The sequence below is a fragment of the Platalea leucorodia genome (genome assembly GCF_965183815.1).
Source record: "Platalea leucorodia genome assembly, chromosome: 7".
NCBI classification, from domain to species: Eukaryota; Metazoa; Chordata; class Aves; order Pelecaniformes; family Threskiornithidae; genus Platalea; species Platalea leucorodia.
In genome coordinates, this window is record NC_138829.1 from 27,048,156 (window position 1) to 27,074,756 (window position 26,601).

The 26,601-nt window shown below is 52.2% G+C and overlaps 1 protein-coding gene across 1 annotated transcript; it reads right to left on the reverse strand.

The window, feature by feature from the left end:
• Positions 1-123: 123 nt before the first annotated feature.
• On the reverse strand, positions 124-24,899 carry VSX2 (visual system homeobox 2; the record flags this gene model as incomplete). Its single annotated transcript, XM_082316602.1, has 5 exons — positions 124-455; positions 1,482-1,662; positions 20,071-20,194; positions 23,091-23,175; positions 24,458-24,899. 5 exons carry the CDS (start codon positions 24,897-24,899, stop codon positions 124-126), a joined length of 1,164 nt encoding a protein of 387 aa, XP_082172728.1.
• Between the last annotated feature and the right edge of the window lie 1,702 nt (positions 24,900-26,601).

Consider the following 26,601-nt stretch of genomic DNA (forward strand, 5'->3'; position numbering starts at 1 on the left):
ACACAGAGACCGGGGCCCCGCTCCCCGGGCAGGGGCGGCCGAGGGGGCCTGGCAATCCAAGGGGGAACGCGGTCCCCGGAGGACAGTGTCTGTTGGGGCTGGCTTCTGCTGCCTCTTCCCCCCCTAGATCAGCTTCTCCTCCTTCTGCGACGAGTTCAACTTCTCTGTCTGTCTCTCATCCTCCACCACTGCCGCCTCCTCCCCTGTCTCCGGCTTCCTGCCCGGGGCTGGGGTGTCCCCGGCGATGGTCCCCAGGACTTTGGTGCTGTGCTCCTGAGCTTTGGCCCTGAGGGCGGCAATGCTGTTTTCTCTCAGTTCCTCCTGGGAAATGGTGGGTTTGGGATCCGGGCCCCTCTCTTCCTTGTCACCCTTGTCAAGCTTGGGCAGGGCCTGGCGCTCCACCTCCGTCTTCCTCCCCGCCTCAGCCGCTGCCTCCAGAGACTTTTTGTGCATCCCTAAAAAGAATTGTTGGTATTCGGGTTTAGAAAAGCGCCTGGGCATGGGAAAGCCATCTTGAACTGAAAACAGCAAAGATAAAGAGAGGCCAGAATTAAGGAAAAGCAGAAACCCTCGCTTCACGCAGCAGTCACGGCAAGCTGCTCGCTCTGGCCCCTGTGCGAGGGCAGCCCAGGCAAGGCAGCTGCCTGCTGGGGCAGCCCAGCCCCGGCATCCATGGCCTCGGGGCTGCCCCCAAAGGTCTATAATTACTCTCCCCTTCATTTCACTCTGTGAACCTAGGGCTGACTTGTCCCCACATGGGGACGAGGGTCTCAGACAGCAGCACAGTTGCCTGAGTTTCACCGAGGCTGGGAAGGAGCTCCCCCATTGCCTATTCCTGTATCAACCTGCTCCTCACACGACCCACCCCTCTGCCTCTCTCAGTTTCACACAGATAGAAGGACAGGACAGCCTGTCATCAAGATGCTAGACACTGGGCGGAACCAGCCTGAAAGGTCAGAAAGCGGGAAGCAAACAGCAGGAGCATGGCAGGGTAGCTGCTACCTCCGTGTCTGCACAGAAAACCAAGCAAAACCAGGCAGAAATGCAGCTCCCCTAGATGCCGAGAGCAGGAGGAGGCAGCAGCCTGTTCCCCCTGGGACTTGGGGCAAGGAGAGCACATTTGGGGGTCCCGGCACCCCACACAGCATCACAGGGCTGGGGGAGTCAGACCAGGATGACCTCCTACCTTGGGCACAAGGGATGCTTGCGCCACGGGAATCAAAGGCTAAGACCAGCCTGAGCATGGGGGGCAAATTCCTGCCCTGGCCAGATCCTGCAGGTCAGGATCCAAGGACCAGCAGGGATTTGGGATGAGCAGTCAGACCCTATTGACGAGGGCTATTGGGGGACGGAGGGGTAGAGGGCGTCGGGGCGACGTCCCCTCCAACCGTGCTTTTGACACGGCTCCGGTTTCTTCCTTATATCCTCCCGCTTCATCTCAACCCACTTGCCATCCCCCACGAAGGCGGCTGCTCTCTTACCTAGGAGCCAAGGGGCGCAGGACTCCATGATGCCATCCTTGGCAGACTTGAGGATGGATTCAGGCAGCGGGATGGAGTGACGCACCATGGCACCGTACAGCCCGTACTCAGCCATCACGCTGCTCCTGCCCCAGCACTTCTCCCTCTTCCGCCATTTGGCCCGGCGGTTCTGGAACCAAACCTGGGGTGGGCAACAAGGAGGGACATGGTTTTTTTGGGGGGAGAAGGTGTGTCAGTCCCCTTCTTGCATGGGAACACGTGTGCTTGTGCAGTGGGATGAAGGCAGACTCGTGGATGCTCATCCCGAAAGCACTGCCACCTCTTCCCCCATGCAGCAGCCGCCGGGTATCTCTCACTCCCTCCCTTGCAGGAGCAGCAAGGGCCAAGCATGAGAACAGGTCCCATCCCTCTCTGCAGGATGTAATTAATTTGCCATCGTAGCATCTTTTTCTAGTGGCTTTTGGCTCTCGTGCCTGGGATTTTCCTTCATTATTTACTGGGTGTCTGAGCTGCAGCGTGGGGCTGCAGGCAGCGGTGCCTGCAGGGAGGGCTGGGACGGGGGCGGATGCTCGGGAGAGGCGGGAGAAGGGGGAAGCTGATCTGTGCGCTTCGCCCTGAATTCCCAGTTTGAAAAGCCCCTCATCTTCTCAGAAAATTGGCAGAATAATCTCTGAGCTGTGACCTGGGGGGCAGCCAGCAGAGAGGCGGGCGGCGATGGCGGGGGGGAATGCTCGCAGAAATCTATTAGCGCTCTCTCCAATTTCCATTCCTCTTGTCTCCCTCGCCCTCCTCCCTCCCTGGCTCCCCTCCCTTCCCTCCAAGCAGAGGCATCAGCTTTAGATGAAAAATTGCTCGAGGTCTATTCAGAAGGAGGCAAAGGAAGAGTCAGCCCCAGGGGCAGCCCAGGCCTGATTGAAAAATAAGTTAATTTCAGTTTGAATCGATGGGCCTCAGGCACTGAAATATCACGGGAAATTAAAGCAGCTGGTCCCCAGGGAACCACGCCATTGACCTGCGCTAATTAATGCCATGGAGTTACCAGGCCCCTCTCCGAAAGGCAGCCCCTCCCTCCCCGTGGACACCCCAAACACCTCCTCATTTAACTAATTAGACTCACAGAAAATTGGGTGTTAATTTGTTTAGGATTTTTTTTTTCTTTTCTATTTTTTTCCCTCCCTTTTCCGGAAAGTACACGGCAGAATGGAAATGAATGGCGGGGTCTCGCTGGCAGATGGATGCTCGGGGTCACTCCGCAATCTTCTCCGACTTGATTGCTTGATTAGGTCGTTAGCACATTAAAAAAAAAAATTGCTTGCCGTCTGGCGCTGGCCTGATGAGTGGGATGAGGCGGGAATCGCCTGGGTAATTTATCTTTTTATACTGCAAAGAATTTGATTTCAATCTGCAGATATATGGAGGTGCCTTTGACACCTGTTTAACATTACAGAGCTGACAGCTTAACCCTCTCTTGTCCCCACCACCCGTAGCCGTGGGGGAGCTCAGACTGCTGTGGGGAGCACTGGGGGCCTGGGGCAGACCCCCAGCTCTGCCATAGGGACCACGAGACTGATGCTGCGGAGTGATGTCCTGCTCTCAGCTGGCAAGGCAAGCTCGCCTCTTCTACCTGTGCAGAGGGGAACTGCCCAGCACCGAAGCCTTGCAGGGACAGAGCTGCAGCGTAGGCAGGTGGCTTGCCAGCGCTGGTGACAGCCAGCCTTGGCCATTCCTGGGAGCCTGGCCCCCCAGGGAGCTCTGCGGGGTGAGTGGGGCGGTGGTCCCAGCAGCTGTGATCCCAGCTTCTCCCAGCAGAAGACACTCTGTGCATGTCAGAGGGGATTTTACAGCCAGGCTGCTTCACCACACACACATCACCTCCTCTGCATGATAAACAGTCTGATTTACGCTTTCATACTGCCGATATGTAACCCCTGGACCATGACTGGCTGCGAATCCATCGGGGCCTGAGCAAGGACCCTTGGGAGTGCACAGCTTCCTCTCTCTGCCCGCTCCTCCATGCCTGCGTGGCACAGGGGTTTGCTCAGCCATGCAGTCAGCAGGATGCTGGCAGGGTCCCTCACTCCAGGCCACGCGCTCCTCCCACTCCCAGAGCCCGGAGCGCAGAGCTGGAGGGGACGGGTTCACTCCCTCTCCAACCTCAGCACAAACCCCTGTGGTTCCTTCTCACCCACCAGATCGGGGCGGTAGGGCAGCCACCCCCGACACCTCCATGCTGCAAGGGGGCAGCTCGACCCACCCGAGCCAGGAGAGGGATCCTGCCTGTTCTGCCCTGGATAAACTAGTACAGGTACGTCCCTCGCCGCAGAGCTCCTCTCTATCTCCTTTGGCTTCAGGGAGAAATTCCTGCAAAACCCAAGGGCCAGTGCCTGCAAATCTGCCTTGGTTTGGGGCTGCAGTGACACCTTTCCATGTACCCAGAGCGGTTTGCAGGGCTCGGCTCTGCACAGCTATTTTTATCACCAGTTGCCACACCTAGGATCTTAGCCAGGAACAGGTTTTTCCATCAAGTACCAAGTGGGCAAATTTTTAAACTCTCCTCAATCCTCCTCTATCTAGGTGCTTTTTTCCACCTCTCCCTTTCCCCTCCCTCCTGCCTTGATGCCCCAAACATCTTCCCCCATGCCTCATGCTCCCCTGCCCTTCTCCCTGGCCATGTCTCAGCTTGCCCCAGCGCCACCCGCTGCCACTAAACCTGCTGCCCTGGAGTATCCCCTTTCCCACGGCAGGGCCACGCAAATGCCGGAGCCAGCAGAAGCTTTGCCAGCTGGCAGCCCAATTCTGACTAGAGCTGGTGGAAAATTTTCAATCAAAAAATGCTGATTCAATCGCACAGGAAAAACTGCATCCGGCCAGTGGAAGTGTAATCAAAATTATCTATGGCTTTCTTCTGAATGCTGTATTTTAATCTCGGCCACCTAAGACATGCAAAAATCTATGCTTTAAAGCTAAATGGGAAAATCAAAATGACAATAACACCTCAGTAAGATCATTCTGAGATTTCCCAAACCAATTTTTGTCATTTGGTGGTAATTTCCTCTTGGTTTTGACTAGGAAAAAGGAAACTTTGAAATCCCAGAATTTCTAGCAGAACAGAAATCAGGAGCACTGACCATCTTGCTTTAATACCAGGAGCCATATCTTCATCTCAGGCATGAAGTCAAGGGAAACCAATGGTGCTCAATGCTGAATATTGCTGGGATCAGACCCCAGCCCAGCACCTCTGCCACAAGCCCGTCCCGAGGAGCACAGAAGGAAGAGCTCCAGTACGGCACTGGCAGCACCCACGCCATTTCAGATCAGCAGAATTATTGTCCGTGGCCTGTTCTCAGGATTTTGTCCTCATTCAGATGGCCCCATCAGTGGGACTTTCTTCTGTGAGAAGATCTCATTGCTTTCTTCAAATTTCCTGATGTTTTATGAAAATTTTCCTGTGCTTTGATTCTGAGCTGAATTACGCACCAGTTTTAGTAATTCTGAGGTATTTTTGGCTGTGTTGGTATATCAGCCATAACTTCCAAATAAGGAGTTACTTATTATTGGCACCTCACTTTTCCTGGAGAGTGTTTCACCCTTACACTTACATTTACTTGCAGTTTTAGTATTCCATGTCTTCTTTGGCTGCTTGTTGTCTTTGCTTGGAGATATCTACTCTACAACTTCTCCAGCTCCGTAAAATTCAGTCAGCTTCAAGCAATGTTTAGGTTCGTCCACGCTTCCCCTTGCCCCTTCCCATCATGTGGATCAGCTCAGCTTTGTGAAATGCCTTATTGACATGGCTGTGTACCACGCACCTTCCTTCTCACTTGCTTTCATCTGGTTCTCCATTGGACAGCCCAGGGTATGATGAAAAGATTGTGTTTGTGCTCCCACACTTCACGAGCAGTGGTGAAAACCCCTGATTAATTTTAGACTGAAGCACGTCAGTTGTTTGTGCAAAGCTATCACAATCTGATGCGCAGAGGTGCCTTTTGGACCAATGTGCTACATCTTAAGATGATTTACAGCTTTTTATTATCACACCAGCACCCTCTGTGAAACACGGGAAGCTTGTTCCAGGAACCCTATCCTCAAAAAATAGACAAGAGTAAAGAGGACAGGTCTGTCTTGCTATCCCCCAGACGCATTAGCATCTAAGTTCAGCCCATGCATGCACGTTTGCTGTTTAGCAGCCCAAAGCCCTCTCCTGGGCTGCTCCTGAGGCTCTGCAAGTGCTGCCCTTGATACACCGAGGGCTGGATCTGGGGTGATCATTGCCATGGCTGAGCTGGGGGCAGCAGCCAAGCATGCCTCTGAGAAGACTGCCAGAGAGCCTCCATGCACCAGGCAGCAGGGTAAGACGATGCTCACTGCACACTGCATGCTGCAAGTTGGGTTATGCCTGCACACCCTGCAGAAACTGCAGGCTCTTCTGTATCCATGGGTTTTGGTCCTCTAGGCATAGAAAAGCTGCAAGATCAAAACCCATCACCTTGCAAAACCTGGTCTCAATACGAAGCAGGCAAATAGAGGGTGGTAACGTAACACCTCACTCAGAGAGGATCCACCCATCAACTCAATCCCTGTCATTTGGTCAGAGCTGAGCATCACACACTCTCTAACCCCACTGGGCACATCACACTGACACTGTCTCCTCCAAGAGCAGCCACAGCCTATGAACCAAGACAGCAGCAAACGCCAGCACTTTCAGTGTCATCTCCTGGATCCCTGTTCCACCTGCCTGTTCTTCTGAGGTCCCCTTACTGAAATCAGCAGCATTGCAAAGCCTTATAAACAGGGATGTTTCTAACCTTAATCATCATCTAATTCTCACCATCAGTGCCCACTGCCCAAAGCAGTAAAAGTTGAGGCACTCTGTGCTCGACCGCAGGGTTGCAGCCTTTCGGAGTCAAGACTGGCAAGGTTATTCTTGCCAGTTTCCTCCTCTGAATCACAAAGGATGACTGATACTTCTTCGGATTATTGATGATGCAGCAGGGCAAATTGTAGTAGGAGGAATCTCTCATTTTGCAAAGGGATGTGAGACTCAATGTGTCCTTGTTATCCGCATTCATCATATTAGTTAGTTTGTTTACCTAATCAGCTCCTGAAACATTGTTTGCTAAAGTGAGAAATCTCCCTGAGGTTGGCCATGAGCCAAGAATCTGAATTAGCAAAGGGATATTTTAAGGGATCCAGGGTGTTACTTTCTTATTGTTTCTATTGTTTCTAGTCTATTGTTTCTAACTAGGCTGTTATTGTTTCTGTATTGTTTCAACCTAAAATTTTCACTGGTTACACTCATTTTCTTGGCTGCTACTTTCCAAGCTGGGGCACACAGACAGGAGAATTGGTAGTGGCCTTTTTTGTCTTTCTAATAAAAAAATGTTATTTTCCCTGCCCAAGCATTCTTCATCTCTTCAAGGAAAAGCCCAGGCTAGATCATGGGGAATTTTTGCTTCACTGAATCTCACATACTGCCTTTGACATAGCATTTCAACAGGGGTCTTTCAAGTAACAAGCTTTATGGAGCACAAGACGGTCCCAGCCCAAAGCAGTGCATGCTGACATGTCCACTAGATGGCCACAAGCAAATGCACGTCCACCCATGCACAGACGCACAGACACACAGACACAGACACACAGGCACACAGCACTCACATATCTTTGCCAGGCTGTGGGCAGCAGCCACACATGGCTGTTGGCAAACGAGCAAGTAAGGCAAGGGACAAAATCCCGAGTCCCCCCAGCAGCAATGCTGAGAGCATCTCCCCTGCCCATGGACTAACAGGCATATCTTCTTTGCTCTCTGACAATTCCCCTGGCATAAACCTTCAGCTTTGGGGAGCTGAACTGTGGCTCTACATAATCCCTGCAAAGAAGCCATTTCTGATACTGAGCTCTTCAAGTGAGGACACAGCAGAGAAACCCTGTCCTGCCCAGCCAGGCAGCCTGGGAGCTTTCTGGACTTCTCCTGTGACATTGCCTTGGGTTGTAATCTGCTGTCATGGTCCCACCTGATGTGATGGTGCTGATGGCTTTCTGACCCAACACACTCGTGTCCATCCAGCACCATGCTCTTCTCCCGGGGATCCAGCCATCTCAGGCTGAAGCATGCAGAAGCTGAACTTCTCATGTTCATCCACCAGATCTCTTCCCTCTGTGGCACGTACTGCTGTGGGAAACATGCAGACATCTACACCAACACCCTGTAGTTGCTTATGTCCCTTTCCCCACCACGCTGCTCTGGACTGATCCTGTCACCTCACTGTAGGCACAGCAAAGCATTGGCACAGAGAAGCTCTGTTTCTCAGTGCAAGCTTTTCATACCTCTGCCTGCATACTGGTTTCCCCTCTCTGGGACTAGAAAAACCTGGTCAGGCCCACTATGCCTCTCACAGCAAAACACTGCTCCTAAAATCATGCCCAGCGGCATATCTGTCACTTCCCCACTTGAAGCCCTTTGGTGGGTCCAGCTGCAGACCAGAGAACATCTCCAGCTCACCTCCACGCCCAGGGCCCTGCTGCCATCTCAGCACTCAGTTCCTCCTGACAGCTACACATCTCCCTGTCTACCTTCTTCCTTTCCAACCCAAGACTCTACAGTGAGAGTAGCCAAAATGAAAACCTCCTCTGAAAAAACAGCAATGTCCTCACCCTCATTATTGGACAGGGCTGGTGGCCCTGGCTGATTTCAAGCTGAGGATGTGACCACTGCAAAGAACAGCCTCATAACTTCCTTGGAGCATGTCCCCATCTGCACTCACGGGCGCTGGAGCTTTATAATGAATAGCCACAAGAGTGTAAGGTCTGACTGGGTCCTGAGGCTTCCCCAAATCCCTCCCCTGTAGCGATCACCCCAGGAAAGCTTCCTGTCCCCAGGCTGCTGGTGGAGGCTGCACCACTTGCGTAAGCCTGGAAACGGTTTATTGCTGTCTTTTCAAATGTAATATCAAAATTATTGGCACTGTTTATGGTGACATCACTTTCTATGGCTGGTGTAAAGTGGGTATGAAGTTAAATGAAAGCAGTAAAGGTGGCACATGGGCTGCATGGCTGATCACAAGACTCATCACCCCTCCTCTTACTAAACACTGGGAAAGAGCTTTCTGAGCTCACGTTAGAAAGAGCAATTCCCGTACACAGCATGGCAAAAGCCCTTCCCAGTAATAGCTGGAGTAGTGTCCAACCCACTTGACTAACAGGTCCAACCAGACGTACTGAGATGAGCTGTGAGATGGTATTCATCCCTCTCGAGCAAAGACATGATGGTTCATCCAAGCTTGCGTCTCCTCTAAGCTAAACTAGCACAGGGCACACATTGAATATGGGCTCAATACAGCAACCAGTAAAAATGTACATGCTATCACCATGCCACCAGTTCTGCAGGCCAGGCCTGCCTCTGAATCCTGCTCTTAAAAGCATTACGTGGGCCAAGTAAAGCTACTTGTTCCAATTTATCTGACTTATGCAGCCAAGGCTGTAAAATCCTTCTTGACCAGGGAACATGTCTTAAACTGTGTCCCGTTAGCAAATTTGGGGTTTTCACCTGGCCTTGCCATCTCATTTGGCAACACGTTTTCTCACTTGTTGTAATCTTCAAAAAGTGGAGAACTTCATCAGGTGCAGGGCTCCCATCCGCCCCAAAGAAAAACAAGCATGCACATGATGTGCATGGTAGGTATAGTGAGATCAGTGGTTCAGCACACACTCGATCTGCGCAACACATCTGCACAGCAAATGCATCCCTGAGACACTGGCTTCATAGAATCATAGAATCACAGAATACCAGGTTGGAAGGGACCTTGAGGATCATCTGGCCCAACCTTTCTAGCACGATCTAGACGAGATGGCCCAGCACCATGTCCAGCTGAGTCTTAAACGTGTTCAGTGTAGCGGAAACAACCACTTCCCTGGGGAGATTATTCCAATGATTTGACTGTTCTCATTGTGAAAAATTTACCTCTCGTGTCCAATCAGAATTGCCCTGGGAGTAACCTGTACCCGTTACCCCTTGTCCTCACCATGTGACTCCTTGTAAAAAGGGAGTCTCCATCTTCTTTGTAGCTCCCCTTTAAGTACTGGTACATGGTGATGAGATCACCTCTAAGCCTCCTTTTCTCAAGGCTGAAGAAGCCCAGCTCTCTCAGCCTGTCCTCATATGGCAGGCTTCCCAGACCCTTGATCATCTTGGTGGCCCTTCTCTGGACCCCCTCCAGCCTGTCCACATCTTTTTTGCATCACGGGGACCAGAACTGTACACAGTATTCCAGGTGTGGCCTGACAAGCACCGAGTAGAGAGGGATAATGACTTCTTTATCTCTGCTGGTGATGCCCTTTTTGATGCAGCCCAGCATCCTATTGGCCTTCTTGGCCGCAGCAGCACACTGTTCACTCATGTTGAGCTTCCTGTCCACCAGGACCCCCAGGTCCCTCTCCACGGAGCTGCTCTCCAGCCAGGTGCATCCCAGTCTGAGTTGCGCTCCTGGATTGTTTTCCCAGGTGCAAGACCTTAACACTTGTCCTTGTTAAACTTCCTAAGGTTCTTGTTAGCCCACTCTTCCAGCCTATCCAGATCTTCCTGCAGGATGGCTCTCCCTTCCTGAGTGTCTACTTCCACACTCAGTTTGGTGTCATCAGCAAACTTCATCAGGGTACACTTGATCCCATCATCCAGATCACTTATGAAGATATTGAATAGCGTTGGGCCCAATATCGATCCCTGGGGGACCCCACTTGTGAGGGGTTGCCAGTTTGAAAAAGAGCCATTTACCACCACCCTTTGGGTGCAGCCTGTCAGCCAATTCCTCACCCACTGCACAGACCACTTGTCCAGGCCATAATGGATCAGTTTCTCCAGGAGGAGGCCGTGAGGAACCATATCGAAAGCCTTGGAGAAGTCCAAGTAGACAACGTCGACCACTCGCCCCATGTCAACCAAGCAGGTCACTTTATCATAGAAGGTGACCAGATTTGTCAGGCTCGATCCGCCCTTGGTGAAGCCGTGTTGGCTTTTCCCAATCACGTGCTTCATTTGACTTGTGATGGCCCCCAGGAGGATCCGTTCCATAAATTTCCTGGGTATTGAAGTAAGACTGATGGGCCTATAATTACCCGGTCCTCTCTTGAGCCCTTCTTGTAGATAGGGGTAACATTTGCCTTCCTCCAGTCCTCTGGGACATCCCCCAGAAAGTGGCCCTGCAATGACATCAGCCAGCTCTCTCAACACCCTCGGGTGGATGGCGTCAGGGCCCATCGATTTGTAGGGGTCAAGCTCCTGTAATAATTCACATACTAACTCCTTCATCACTGATGGTGGGATGGCCAGCCCATGATGCCAGCTGACCAGCAGCTTAGCTGGAGCTACAGCTCCATATAGGCTGCCAGATGCTGGGACATGGCAGATAAACACCCAAATTCCTCTTTTCCTAATGTGCTGACTGAAAAACAGGAAAAACATCAGGGTCGTGGATGCATGATAATCACAGGAAAGCTGGCAAGAATGCACCCATCATCCTAGTCCACACAAACCCAGGGAGACATTTGTCATCGTCACAAAGGGTGATACCGCACATCCATCCTTTGGGTGCTCACAATGCCTGGCTCCATTAACCAAGCTGCTATCCTGCCCGTATAATTTCATTTTGCCTCCTTTTTCCCCACTAACACTGCTCTGCAGGTCCTCTGGCACAGAGGAAACTTAGCACAGGTCTTCATAAACATCCATATGCAATGCAGGGACACACCATACCATCACCTTCATGTTAGAGCAAGGCGAGCCAGGACAGTCAGAGGAGAAATGTCACATCCCCTTCATGATGACTTTCAATGGGCACTAAAATCAGAGCTGGGGACGCCAGCCTTCCTCAGAGGCTGCAGAGCACTGCCTGTGCTCTGGCGCTGCCCCTTGCATGCCAGCAGCAGCTGTATGTTGTCCTTTCCTTTATCAGTACACACAGAGCAAAGCGCAAAGGTGGGCTCTGGCCTTCTCCAGAAAAAAACATAGGAGCCAGAGGCCACGCAGCAGCAGGAGATGGTGTCTGCAGCACTACCTGGTGCCCGCCGTTTCCCAAGATAAGGCTCAAGCCCATCCCTGCGTGCATGGGGACAGCCCGCAAAGTCCCCACTGAGGGCTACAGTGTGCGCTCACCAATGCACGGAAACTCTTGGTGCATTGAAGCATTAGCTGGAAGATATCTATGGAAATGTGTTATGTATTGTAAAATGTTGTAACATGTTGCAATAAGTTTCCATGCAGCAACTTGGACTGACAACCAAAAGGAGAAAGTTCACTTAGCCACTGAAGCCTTGATCTCAGTCATGGTCTTCATATAAGCTCAGCAAGTTGATCCAATCAACTAACAAATGGTGAGGTGCTGTAGTGACAGTCATGGAGGACTCTGAGTTGGAAGGATGGCAGTGAAGCCAAGATACAAAGGGACCTAGAGATGTCAGAAACACCTGATGTACATAAACCAAGTTATCTTGGAACGGACATCACCGGCATGTCTGGCTAAGAGCAGTGAATGGCACGGATGCTCATCATGCACATTTACATGTATGGGTTGGCTAGATCCTTCCAAGGGGTTGTTTCCCAGCAAGACTCACAGTTCAGCCTCCCTCTGGGTGAGCCAAGCAGTGCCTTTAGAGAGGAAAGGGTAGCACGGATGAGAAGGTACTTCCCCCAGTGGCATACCCTGGGGACCCTGCAGCTGGAGGTGAGCCAGAGCTTCCCAGAGGCATGGGTGGGCAGCCTGGCTGCACTGCCCTGGCTGAAAAACACGGGTAGGGGCTAACCCAGCCTGGCAAAGTGCTGCTGCTTATCCACATTGCAGCAGGTCAGCTCCAACAGCCAGGCAGGAGTCAGTCAGTAGGCTACTTCGAGACCATGGAGAGGACATAATCCCCGTGTTTACAAATGTGCAACATGCATGCCATGGGCCTTTATACAAGTCACAGGAAGGTGACCAGGTATAAGCAATGCTTCACTTGCATTTCCTTGCTATGAATTTGGAGAGAAAGCCACAGCTGAAAGCTCAAGTAGCTACCAGCCGAAGTTTCAGCTCTGCCTTTGCTCAGACAGTTGGGAGCCTAACAGAAACCCACTGAAACAGAAAGTAGGGAGCAAACTGTGCTTCTCACACCAGGCAGGTCCTAAACTGAACACCTCTTGCTGCTCCCAGGGCAATGCCACTGAGTAGACAGAAGAGCACCTAATGCTTTCTCGCAGCTTCTGATGAAGGTGGTCTCGGGAAGCCACCTTTGCTGCAGGGTATTGTAGCAACAGTTTCTTCTCCAACTCCGTTCCTCTTTTCTGCTCCACAGAAGGACCTGCCAGCCTCACACATGTGGAGATCAGGGCCATCTGTATGTCTGTTGAGGGCTAGACTTCTCAACACTGCACAGGCCTGTGCAAAACCTGGCTCGCAGAACACCCTCAAAGAAGGGCAATGAAAAGGCAGAGGAGGTTCATGCTGCCAGAGAAGAATCAGAAGAACTTGTTGAGATCTATCAGGGTAAAAGATAAACACAATAGAGAAAAATAGATCCATTAAGAAATAAAGGGGAGAGTAAATTAACTGTGTCTCTAAAGTGCCTGTGTTATTGAACTGTTAAAAAAATCTCTATTCAAAGTCAGGAAAGGAGGAAAACTTTATAATAAAGGGTCATTAAAGGAAAACCTGAATACACAACCACCAGCTGGTTCCTCTGCCAGGCATCCTAAGGCTGGAGCGGAATTAACTATTGAACTTGCTGGGCTGCCCAATTATTTTTTTAAAAATCAGTTGTGAAAAACTGCAGTGGTATCAGAAGAGAGAAAAGGGAGTCCATCATTAAAAGAAGGAGTGAATGCAAATGTTCCCAGCACAGGGATTTAGGGTAGCATTTCCAGAAGAGCTTCAGTGATCAAGGAACCACAGTGCCTAAGCTAACTCGGAGAAGTGCTACCCTTAACCTACTGTTGTTAAGAAAACAGGAGGATAAATGCAGGGAAGAGTTGTCACAGCCTGGCATTAAGCCTGCAGAGCCGTTCCTCATTCTCCTGGCCGTGATGGGAAAAGTCTTTGCCAAAGCACTCCACAGCAATGGGCTACAGCATATTTTGTTGCCTGCCTGTCTTTCCTCTCGCAGGGAGCTTAAGTACCCCAACACTTGAAGGTATCTGACCCTTGCTGATGGTGTCTCCAAACCATGGAGAGAACAAGGAAGGAGCTGTCACTGCAAAGCCCCATTTCCCTCCCGATACTGTGGAGGAGCACACCGAAATCACAGTCCCTTATGCTGTGACAGCCATAAACATCTTGCAAGGAACAGAGCAGAAGGCAAGGACAGGCAAGCTTGGTTCTATTTGTTTTTCTGTCCCATTTAGAAAATTGGCCAGTAGCTGAAGCAGCTCAGGGACTGCACATAGATGGATAAAAAGGTACCCGGTATACCTCTATACCTCCATCTGCACTAAAAAACACCTTTTAAACTGCACCTACAGCCCCAGCTGTACCAGGGTAAATCCCACAAGCTGGGCAGGTAACCTGCATGGTCTAGCAACAAGCAGGAGAGTCCCCACTTCACAGTAATCTGAAGAGATCTTCCTGGCCCTCCGTTTTCCTTCCTGTCTCCTGCCACATTTTCTTCCTCTGTCCAAAGACATGCGGTGTAAGACTTTTCAGACAGTAATCCCTTTGGGAAGGCTTGCCTGGGCCCCTGCTCTTGGTCATCACCCAGCCCCTCTGTTTGCAGCTCTGGTAATTAACTTGTAAACGAAGTTCTAGCACATGGACTGAAAACAGGCCATAGATAAAGGGTAATGAAAACACTCCATTACAGAAAGGGCCAAATTAAACAACTCTTAATTGAAAAATGGAAATTAATATGAATTTAGATCAACTAAACAAGCATGTTATTGAAGAGGCAGCAAAGTGGATGAACTCCTCACATACCAATTAAAGACATGGAGGCAGAGATGCACCATACGCCACGAGAAACACTCATAATAATATTCTCACCAAGCCAGTAAGTTTGATTAGTTTTATTACTCTCACTTGTACACTTCCTACATTTCTAAAAGCATAGGGGAAGTTAATGACACTTATATGGTATCACACTGCTGTGGCTTGCCCCAGTGCTCAGGAATTATTGGCAAAGGTAGCCAGCACTAGCTGCTCAGCTCTATTTCATTATTAACTTCTCGCAGGGTTCTTAAAAAAAATTAAGATATTGAAATGGTTGGCTCACACAGCAGCAACACTTTCAGCTTCTCCATCACCTTGGTAATCTACTCCCAACCACCCTAATTGCTCTGGTAATTTCCCTCCCAGCTACGTGACCTCTGTGAACGTGCTGCATAGAGATATGGGTGGGAACCCACTGGCACTGTGCCTCGTGCTGGCCCTTCTCTCTTCTAAGTGTGAGAGTCCCCCAAAGTTATAGCAAGAACAGACAGGTCCTCACTTATTGACAGTAATAGTGACAAGCATAAGCTTAGGAAAAACCACCACCACCACCACTACTTTCTGCAGCACTAAGAAATCCCTTGGCGGCCATTCCAGGCACAGATTCAGGAAAGGTCAGCAACTGCATGGAGCAATCATCCTCCTTCCACACTTACACCGTGGGATTAGGTCTACAATTCAATGCTCTGCGGCAAGCAAAAAAAGCTGGCGGGAGGGGGAGAAGCCAGGGCTGCTAAAGCTGCATAAAGCCAATTTTTCCTTCACACTTTCTATCATGTTTCTTGAGGGGACTCTGTGGATTCACTCCTGAGCTCCCGCTCAGTGCAATACAGGTTCCTCAGGCCTTTCCAAATTACATTCACCTCTAAATACAGAACATTTTTGCAAAACTGAAACAAGGCAAGTCTCTTGTTCTGGAAAAATTCACTTGGTAGGAATGCTTCCCTCCAAATGACCCCCCTCCTGATTCCTCCATCCCCATTCAATTCCTAAAGGGGCTACACAGTGATACTGAAATATGTTAATCTGATAGCAGCTAAAACAATAAATTTTCAATTAGAGTTTTAGTTGGCTTTGTTTCGTTTTTAGCCAAAATTGACCTCTTAGCTGCCTGACAAAGCTTGCTGGATACACAGACAACCCCCACTCCTCACACATGGCACCAGCATCTCCTTGGTGTTCCCTTTGCTTACGTGAGCAATTTTATTTGTCCCAAAATTATTCATCCACGTAACTACCATGCAATTATTTAACAACAAGAACTGACAATTTTTAGCACTTTTATTCTCATTTTTAATTTATAAGTTCCCTTAAAAGGTGAATCTAGTGTCCCCACAATGGCAGGCAGGATCTTATTTCTGGGAAATACTGAACTGATTAATTGATTTGTTTGATCAGTAGGAGACATACTGTAATGACAAACACACATAGTCATTTCAATAATCCCAAATCAAACTGTTACTGAACTTTAATATTGTAGATACTGGTGTTTAAAGTTTGGAACTGTCACACATTAATAAATTCAATAGGGATAACTTATCTAAAATCTACACTTAAGGGTATCTGTTATGAGAAACACGCTGATTTAAGTCAGGTGTCAGAATACTTGTCAGCTTGAGGCCATTTTGAATACTTCAAATTGTCTATTAAGGATATACTTCCCCGCAGGAATCTACTTACCTCACCTGGATTTTACAGAATGGTCTGCATTTATTCTAATAGCGGCACTCCAACTCTTCTGAATATTCTTTCAAATACATTGATTAATGTAGTCTTTTTCAAGTATCTTGCAAAATGGCCACAGTGACATCTGGTCTGAGTTGTGCAAAGTGTCTCACCAGGAAAATTAAATTCTTTTCCCACGTTGCCCAACAGGAAGATGCTCATGTTCCTTCCAGGAGCAGCCAGCTCAATACGGGAGGAAGATGCATGCAATGTGAAAGAGTGCTGCCTTGAAAAAAAAAATGCACGTTCATCTTCTCTTTAAATGGAGGATTTGAATATTTTTTCCTGAATTCAATGTTCTCTCAAACCAATAACTTTCTTGGCCTCTGATGGCTATTTGTAGTGTTCTGCTGAAGATTTTACAGGCAAGCAGTTCCTATATATCATTCCCTCAATGGCACTCTTTGAATTTCACTTTCATATTGAATTTCATAGGTGATTTACTTTCTCTTTGACTACTACCTCCTGAGAAATAATTCCATGAATGAAAATAAGGGGTGGATATCACTCTTAGGTGTGGATCCAGTGGGAACCCACATAAAATGTTGTGAAAGTCCACAGCATGTGATGCTCACAACAATCTTAGAAAACACTTCCATTAATGACCTACAAGAGGGACAGAGGAATGTCGAAAGATGGGAGGAACTGCAAGCTACAATGAAAATGCAAAAATATAGAGCTCCCTTGAGCAGTTAGAAACTCATGCAAGGAAAAAAAATATGATGACTTGAAATTATAAATATTATGAAGAAGGGAATAAAGATTCATTGTCAGCTGTCTCTTCCAAGGGGCATTAAATGATGCTAATAGATTTACTTCACTCCACTCGTGCAGTTCTACTGCAGAACTTCTTGCTGCGAGATATTAAGATATTTACATGTGTTCAAAATCCCAGGAAGCTGTCAAAGTACTCAGTAAGTATCACTAAACAGCTGCCCTGCTCTCATACTCTTCTCTAACATCCACCTCCTGCCAGTGTCAAAGCTGGTAGGGCCGTTCAAAGTTAATAAAATGCCGTATGAAACCCAGAACACCGAAGGGAAAATCCTGAGCATAAAAAAAATCTGTCTAAAAAAACTTGAAGTGACTGAACTAGATAAATAGAAAGAAATAAATAAGGAAGCAAGTAGACCAGTGCTAATCTGAGGCTTTTTCTGTAAGGACTCTGAAGTCCAGCTGAACTGGGGTGAACACAGCCGGTGTGCAGCTGTAGGCATGTGGTCCCCTCTCTCCAGGAAGACTGACAGGCAGGATGGGCTTCACAGAAGAACAAACCATATGATTAAGAGACTAGCATGTGATTTATGAAGAATGATTTAAGAAAAGATCTTCACAGCTTGCTTAAGCAATGATGAAAACTAAAAGTGACCAGGAGAAGAAATAGCTTAGATTTATTTAAAGAGTGTGAACATCATAACAAGGGGGAAAGAATTAGGCTCATACAAAAGGGGCTAAAGTTGAAATGGAACATGAGGTGAAATATCAAGAAGCATGACCAGGGTTGGGAATCATCTTGTCATGGCTTGTGACACACAAAAAAGTATGGACAAGGAAACTTAACAGAATATGTGGTAAGGGACAATTGGGTGCTGATCCATTGGGAAGATCAGCAGTGCTCGGGACTTCTGTGTGACCCTGATGCTCACCCTGGCAGGGTGCTCATGCTCTCACACAACAGATGCCACAGAAATTCTGCTGTTCCTCATGATTTCCCCTTTCATGATGAGCAAAAGTGTTACGCACAAGCACTTTCTCCTGGAATACATGTGCCATTAGCAACACTTGATGTTCAGAACAGCCACACCACAGGGTGCTTCTGCTGTCCAAGTCTAACCTGATCTCTAGGACAGAGGGGTCACAGTAAGGAGCACTCCTAGGTTTAAAAACTCTGCAGTACAGGAAGAGTAGGCAGTTGTTCATGAGCCAGCTGCAGAATGACATGCTGGCAGCAAGTCAGTCATAGCTAAGATACATTAGCCACTGTTTCACTCCCCAGTCAGATAAAACACTGAGTCTCAGCACTAGAAGGGTGCTCCAGATGCTGAAGCAGTACCTGCAGAGTCCAGCTCTGCACTGACTGCCATAACACCTCCTTCCGCCTCACCCATAGGGAAGGCCCTCAGCTCTGGCCAGAGAAATGGTGCCTTTGCGGTTCAACATATACTGTGCCACTAGATCAACCTTGTCTTTGAAAAGGTCCTTTATGGGAAATCAAAGGATCTTCCTTCCAGCCCAGCATCAGATGGTGAGCGCAGGCAGCACTAAACTCCCAACAGGTCTCTCCCCTCTTGACTTGATGTCCTACAGCGTCACAAGTGGAGAAGTGACCCTCCATCTAGCTCACTCTCTCTAGAGGGAAAGCATCAGGGCCTGTTGCTTAGAGCAAAATCCTAATGCGGCAGGTAGGATTTCAGATGACGGGCCGTTATTTCTGAAGACCAGTGGAAATCCTGTCAGCATGCAGGCTATCTACAAGCTGCTAGGTCAGCAGGAGTCCTGCCAGCACAACAGGATAAGAAGCACAACTTGCTTTTATAAAAATGTCACTCTTGATTGAGCACAAGAATGAGGGCAGTGAGCGGGGGCTCAGGACTGAGGGAGAAAGTGCAGCACTTTTGTTTGGGAGGATCTCCCTGTCCCTGCACAGGGTCATGCCTCAGCAGCTTCCAGCATCAGCGTTATCTTCCTAAGTGCCCTCTGAGCTACCTTCCAAACCCACGAGGGAGCCGTCTCCTGGGCTGTCTCTTTAGCAAAGAAAGAGCACAGGCTGAGGGAACAGATCGGCGGGTGCTGGGCATGCATGAGGGACCGGGCAGAAGGAGGAAACCAGACCCTCCCAACACCACATAGCACTCACGCCAATGCCTCTTGTAGAAACTGCTATGCACCAGCCACAGCGGCAGCCACTGCCACTGTGCGGGACCAGGCCAGTTTAACCCCCAGCCAGCGAAGAAACATCACCTGCACCAGCAAAAATGGGCTCAAGGCTTGGCCATTACAGCCCTGTGCCTTGTGCAGCAACCTGGTGGGAGTGGGGCATGGGGAGGAGGGAGGCAGCTGGAGAGAAGCTGCTGGAAGCCACCCTTGTGAATGTCATGTTTGGTCTGTCCAAGCCCATTGTGCCTCCCACACTGTACACAGCAGCTCTAAGTCTTCTCCGTCTTTTTGGGCTGTAATGATTGCTTCCATGCTGGCTGCCATGCACGCCAAAGGCTGGTGCTGGCACTGCCCTGTGGCTCAGGCTGCTCCTGACCGCCGGAGGATTCACCACACAGCGGTGATACTCCACACAGCCTCCTTCTACCTCCTCACAGAGGCACGACAGGACTGGCATGCAATTAAACCCCAAACATCAAAAATCATTAACAAAAAAATATCCCCAGACTCTTTCAGGGAAGCTTCACTTGAGGAGGCAAATACAGTGAAAGTGCAAAGACAGTGCAAACACCTCACTGGGACTCACTCATCATTCCCACACTGTGGTCCTAGCTGCCTGCGCCATCCCTGCGCATCCTCCTGCGCCTGAAGGAGCAGAGATGAGCTCTTTCCCTCCCACGCTGCCCACCCAGACCCCGTCTCCGGGAGGCTCTCTTCTTGCCTGTACCACCGAGACCTCGAAATGCTACGGTCTTTCCTTGCACACCAGTTCCTCTTCAATGATTTAGGATTCCCTCTGTTCTACACACCCCGAATCATCAGTACAACACGCCACGTACAGCACATGCTGACATACAAACACCAAACACAAATCTGCCAAGAACAGCTGATCTGGCTACCTACTCATCAAGAGCAGGGGAGTGGACAGCCCAGGGAGGTTTATTCAGAGCAATGTCAGCCTTCCCATGCTGCTACCTTTTCTTCAGGGAGGGATGAACACGGCTGAGGGGGGCAGGATAAGGGGGTCTGAGAGATATGATTACCTGTATCCTGTCTTCTGGCAACTCTGTTTTCATGGCCAACATCTCTCTAGCATATACGTCAGGATAGTGGGCCTCATTGAAGGCCTTTTCCAGCTCCTCCAGTTGGTAGGATGTGAAGATTGTCCTGAGGGGAGTAAAACTCTTTGATCAAAAAATATAAGAAGAAGAAGCAGCAAAGATCATGAAGAGTCAGAGAAATGGACACAGAAGCTACAGAAACGTGGGTAACCTGATAACGCATAGCTTTTCTCCCCCATCTCCTGTGTTTCTGCGCACGAAAGGTCAAGTGCCAGGGTGAAAGGAGAACCAGAAAATGCCAGAAGACAGCGCTTTAAACAGTTACAAATCACCTTCCCTTTAGGGACTTCCCTCCGGAGACGCTCCCTCCCCAGCAGCGAGCACACAGCGATGGCAGCTGCTCTTACATCTCAGACCCTGCCGCCTGTTGTGAGGATCCTGCGGGTGTCCCTATCCCTCACCCCTCTCTGACAGGAGAGTGCACCCACCCCTGGCCTGGCTTAAAACCACCCCCCTCCTCCTCTTGCATCCAGAGGTTTCTTAACCCTTTGGTAGTGACGCTGAGATAAAGCGGCATCCCCTCAGCACCCCACGTGGAGAGGTGCTGAGCCCTTCCCCAGCTGCTGGTCCTTAGCGTCTTCAATCTCCACGAGCAAATAATCCTCCCCTGGAGCCCCGGTCCTCAGCTGAATCCTCCAAAGGTTTTATCCACTCTGCTCCCCACTGCTTTTCACCAGTCCTTCCCTATGAGAGCCAGGGCCAGCTCCCTTCCTCTGCCTTTACCCTGCTTGCTTCCACTCCGATATCCCATTAGCTGCTCCCTGCCAGTTTGCATTACCCCATTATCCTCTGGAAATCCTCCTGGACCGCCCTGGGCGGGCGGCAGCCCAACCTGCCTCTGCGCAGCCAGTTCTCAGCTCGGGACAACCAGATTGAAAAATCAGCAGCTGGAAAGCTGAGACGGATGAAAGACCTTCTCCAGGGGATGGATGAGAGGTCTTGGACCACTTCCACTCCCCCGAGGGTTAAAACTCCCACCCTCCAACCCCTCTCCAGTACACAAAACACAATTTTCGATAAAAACTAACAACACTCCAATGGCAAAAAAACCCCAAACAACCAAACAAAAAAACAACGAATTGCAGCCTTTGTTCAAAGTAAATGTATAAATATATTATTAATCTAAGAAACATGTAGCTCCCAGAAGGGGGAAGGAAAGAGGAAAAAAAAAGTCTTTTTCAAAAATACATCCGAATTTCAGAAAAGCCCTACAATTCCAGAGAGCATAAACAGAAAAATCTCAGAAATATCCTCCGCTATTCAGAATCGGAAGGATTCCACCAGATCAATAACATTACTAACAAAAGCAGCATGCAAATGCAAGGGACCTGCCTGCAATCAGATCCTTCTTTAAATTCACTCCTAAATCCATTCTCTTTTCAAACAGTTTTCCTTCAGCTCCGACAAATCTGTGAACTCTAGGGACAGCAGAGGCACATTAACTCGTGTATTTTCTCTCTCTGGGACCACAGGAAAAATTATTCCAATTTTGATCCAGTTTAGATTTCAAGCATTCCGCTCCACCCTCCTCTGACCAGAGCGCCGAAGCCCAGCAAGGCTCACCGGCAGGAGGGTTTTGCCTGACATTCAGCTGAAGTTTTCCCCTTTTAGCTCTCGTCCCTGGGTAGCCCCTGTCTCTTTTGCAATACACAACCCACTCTCCCTTTTGGTGTTTCTATCCTGCAGATATCTGCGAACTACTGGCCTGTCATCTCCCAGCCCGTTCCTGGTACAACTAGAGGTCTTAACCATTTAGTACAGAATATACAACTACAGCTAAATGCTGCAGGTTTGTTGCTGTTTAGAACTAAAATAAAACGAATCCGAATTTCGTTTCCTCTCTCCCACCCAGACCCTGACCTGTACACCAGCCCCTACTGTGTTTTCACCCAGCCCTGTCCAGTCCACAAAGAAAATGAACCCGTATTTACTCCAGAGCACCTGAACTGGGAGCATCTGCCTGGGGAGGGACCGCAGGTTTGGGATGAGCCCTCCAGAGCAAGCCTCCTGTTGCATGAATAGCAGGACGTCTCCTGGGATAGTCCGTCTCCTTCCACCCTGCATCCTGCTAAGCTTTCACTGGGGCATCTTTTAATCCACCCTTCCTGCATCGTGGCAGGATTGATTTAATTATTCCTAAATCACCCTCGGTGGATGGTGTCTGGCCTTCCTTTGTCCTGACTCTCCGGCCACAGCAATGCCAGAACTCAGAACGGGATTTTTCGTTTCTGTTTATAAGGCGCAGACAATCCAACTCCATTTTAACTGTGGGAGAAGTCAGGCAAAGTCTATTCCCCTGACCATTCCCGAGGGGAAACCAAACCCCCTCCAGAGCTCCCAAAGTGGATCTTCATCTCCTTAAGCAATTCTCCAGCCTTCTTCAGCTTCTCTGCAGGCTGTGTCTGACTCCCAACTATTTAATCTATTGGCAAAGCATTTATTTATAAGTATATAAAATATTTAAATCATTGATAGAAATTGTCCCTTGCTGATAGCCAATATTAAGATTGCTATATGCAGAGCAGGGAACGGTTTTGATTATTTAACTGCTTCAGTTTTGGACAGGTTGATGATTTTTTTCCCCCTGAACACTGGTGATCCGCATCCTGCCCAGATGCTCAGGGGCTGCTCGGGTTTGCGGCTCGGGATACCTGGATCCGCAGCCAGAAAAATTAAATAAAATGACACCCGTGGCCAATCCCCCCGCTCCCCCGCTCCCTATAGGCACGTCCCCAAATCCGATTTATTTTGGACGGGGAGAAAGAAAAAAGGAAAGGGCCCGGAGGAGAAGCCGCAGGGGCGGCGGGGCTCTCCGGCGGCCGGTGCCGGGGGCCGGAGCGGGGCGGGCGCGGCTCGGGGCCGCCGGGGCTCGGCGCTGCCGGTGCCCGGTGCCCTGGGGAGGGGGGCGGCGGGAGCCGGCGGGGTGGCGGCCGCTCGCTTACCTGTGCCGCCTCTTCTTTCGTTTCTTGCTCTGGTTTAGGGAGGATTTGGACATTTTCCGGTCGCTGGAGGAGACATCCTCGGAATCTGCGGAGAGACAGGCAGCGGCCGTGGGCTGGGGCTCCCTCCCGGCCGGGGACCCCCGGGCAGGGCCCGGCCCGGCGGCTCCGCTCCCTCCGGCGGCTCCGGCCGAAGGTTTCGTTGCGATCGCGCCGCGGACGGGGCCCGCCGCCGGCCGCTCCCTCCAGCCCGGCGCGGCCCCAGCGCTGCTCCCGGTCCTGGCCCCGGCCCCAGCCCCGGTCCGAGCGGCTCGGAGCGATCCACCCCCGCCAGGGAAGGCTCCGGGCCGGGACCGGGCTCTCGTTCTCCCCTCTCTCCTCCGGAATCGTTTCCTGGGGCTGCTGTTGTCGCGCTGCTAAAATGCGGAGCCCGGCAGGCTCAACAAAACCGTAGGAAAATGGGGGAGCTGCAGCCCCCTCCCCGCGGCCGGGCACCTGCGGCCGCCTGCCCCAGACCGGGGATCCCGGGCTTCCCCGCAGAAACACCGGAGCGGGGAGGAAAAAAAATAGAGGTTTATGGAGCTACCAGGGAAAAAAAAAAATCCCGGGAAGAGCTGGTGCCTGCCCGCGGCCCCCCGCTCCCCAGGGGTGCCCGGGCCGGGGGGTGCTAAGGGCGGGGCGGCGCCGCCTTCCCCCCGAAGGAGCAGCCCGGGGACGGAACCGGGACCCGCATTTCGATGCGCGCCGCTGTGCCCCGCGGCGGCCGGGGCTGGCCCCGCCACCCGGCCGCGCTCCGGCCCCGCTCCTGCCCGCGGCGCCTCGCCACCCGCCCGGCCCCGGCGCCGCGCTGCCCCGCGGGCCGTGCTGCGGGCACCGCCCGGGCCGGCACCGCGCCGCTCCGGCCGGCTCCGGCCGCTCCCGGGAGGAGGCTGGGGGTTGCCCCCGGGGCCGGGACCGGGCGCTGCTGCCTGCAGTCCCGCGGGGACCCGAGGCGGCCTGGGAGCGGGGCCTGCGGGCAGGGTTGCGGGTGGCTGCTGCCGTCTAGGACAGGGATGCCGAGCGGCCCCTAATTTCCCGGCAACGAGTTGGGGCCGCCCGGGCGGCGGGGGGGCCGCTCCGCCGGGGCTCCGCGCACCCCCGGGCCAGGCGTCCCCGGCCACGCCACCGCACCGCGGCCGCAGCCCCGGACGGGGGGAGATGCGGTGCCGCCCGCCCGCCCTTCTCCTCCTCCTCGGGACCGAAACGAAATCGCCTTCCCGCCGCCGGGCACGGGGCCTCCCGCCGGGGCGCGGGGTGCCGGCGGCTGCCGGGGGCGGGCGGCGGCGCTGGCGGGGCGCGGCGGGGTCCCCGGGGGCCGGGGACGTGCCTACCTGAGCTGGCCGTCTGGCTGCTGTCCAGCTGCCCGGGGGCCCGGGCCAGGGGCTGCAGGTGGACGCTCTGGGGGTCGGAGAGCACCTCCAGGAAGGTGGGCTGGGTGTAGAAGCCGGGGATGCCGCCGGCCCCCAGCAGCCCCATGCCCACGCCGCCCACCCCGGCGGGGCTGAGCACGGAGCGGGCCGCCAGCAGGTGCCCGGCGGGCAGCGAGTCCAGGGCGGCCCGAGGGTGCGACGGCGGCTCCTTGTTCAAACCCAGGATCTCCTGGATGCCGAAGCCGGTGCAGCGGGGAGGGGTGGGCCCGGAGCTGGGCTTGGCCCCCGCCGCGGGGGGCGGCGGAGGCGGCGGCGGCGCGGCGGCGGGGGCGGCGGCCGCGCCGTCGGGCTTGGGCTTACCGGGCAGGCTGGGGGCCAGCGCCGCGCCCGCTTTGCCCGTCATGCTGCGGCCGGCGGTCCCTGGTGCCCGCTCCGGGAATGCCTGGGAGCCCCCGGCTCAGGCCCCTTTTATCCGCCCAGCCGGGAGCCCGAGCGGGGTCAGAGCCGCGCAGCCAATCACAGGGGCCAGCCGCGATTAGGGATGCCAAAAAGCCGGCACCGGCGGCGGCGGGGCCGCTGCTCGGCGGGCTGGGGCCGGTGCCCGCCGGCGGGCTGGGGCCGCCGCCCGCCCCCGAGCCGAGAAGGGCCGCCCCGGCGGGGCAGGCCCCGGCCCCGCTTCGCCTCCAGCCCTGCTGGGGGAGGTGGGGCTAGGGGGGATGGAGGCACCCGTGCTCGCGTAAACACGGCTCCAGCCTGGCCCTGCCCGGCGCCGGGCACCGGCCCCGAGGAGAGATGCGCAAACAGCCGCGTAGGAAGACGCCGGCGTCTCCGGCTTTCTTGCTTGTCCGGTATTCTGAGATAAATACGGTCAGCAGGGAAAGAAGGGTGCACGGAGGAAACCTGAGGATTAAAGCCGAGCTGTGTTCCTTGAAAGCGTTGAGCTGGAAGTGTTGTATTTTGGAGAAACGTCCAGCTTCACGCCATCAGAGGTGGTGAAACAGCTGCTTGGGCTCTCTGGACACCCCTGCCCATCAGGACAGTTTCTGAGCCACACGGTTCTACAGGGACTGAGAGCGCCTTTCACCACCCATGGGCAAGATACCACACACCTCGTCCCTGCCAGCCCTACCCCAGCCAAAGACATTAAATTAAGAGAAAGCCTAAGGCATCCCCTGTTTCACTCTAGCTGAGGCAACAGCTCCACCACGACATGTACCTTGATAGTTGTAAATAGTCCACAGCAACTTGAGGTCTGTTCATGGTGGCCAGTTAATCAGTGGGACACCAAGCTGGGGCTGGGACTGCAGCTCCAGATCGGCACAAAAAGCCCATCTTCCACCTCAGCTCCGAGGGGAAGCATTTCCCCATTCCTCCTCTTCTCAGCTTTGCAGGCCAGTGAGGTGGTCCATCAGGCCCCATGGCTCCTGCCTTCCTCTGAAGGGGAGGCTCTCCTGGTCTCTGGAGGAGGCTCTGCAGTGTCTGGTGCCTGATGGCACAGTGAGGGCTGGGAACTGTCTCCAAAATCAGGGGGATCTGTCCAGGATGGCCACAGGTTTTTTGGACTGCCCATGGGCCGTGTCCTGCATACTCTGGGAATCCTGATTTAGAGTCTTGGCCTGCCAAAGGATTGGGGCTGCTGCAGATGCTGGATATCACGCCTTTCCTCAGCAAACCAAGGGCACCGCCACCCCAATGGCAGTATTACTGAGGCCGCCTCCTGTCAGAGCTGCGAGGGAGTCATGTACCAACTTGGCGTTTCAGATATTCCCAGCCGTGACTGTAAAGCGACTCGTGTCTCCACAGTGGTGGCAATGGTTCATAAGAGGTGAATGAAGGCTGCCAGGGCACTGCGGGGGCCAGCTGCTCCGTAAGGGACAGGGAGCCGTGAGCCAAGAGTGATAACACAGCCATCGGGGCAGGATCCCCCCAGCCAGGGCCCCGTCCCACCATACCTGAGCAAGGCAAGCAGAGCAGTTTGTGGGCAGTAGCCAGGATTAGCCAGCAGTCCAGATCACCAGACAAGTTGATGGAGATGAGGCAGATCCCAGTTCAAGCCAGGAAGCCAAGTAGGGGTCCAGATGAGTGGGGTACCTGGCCAGGTACAG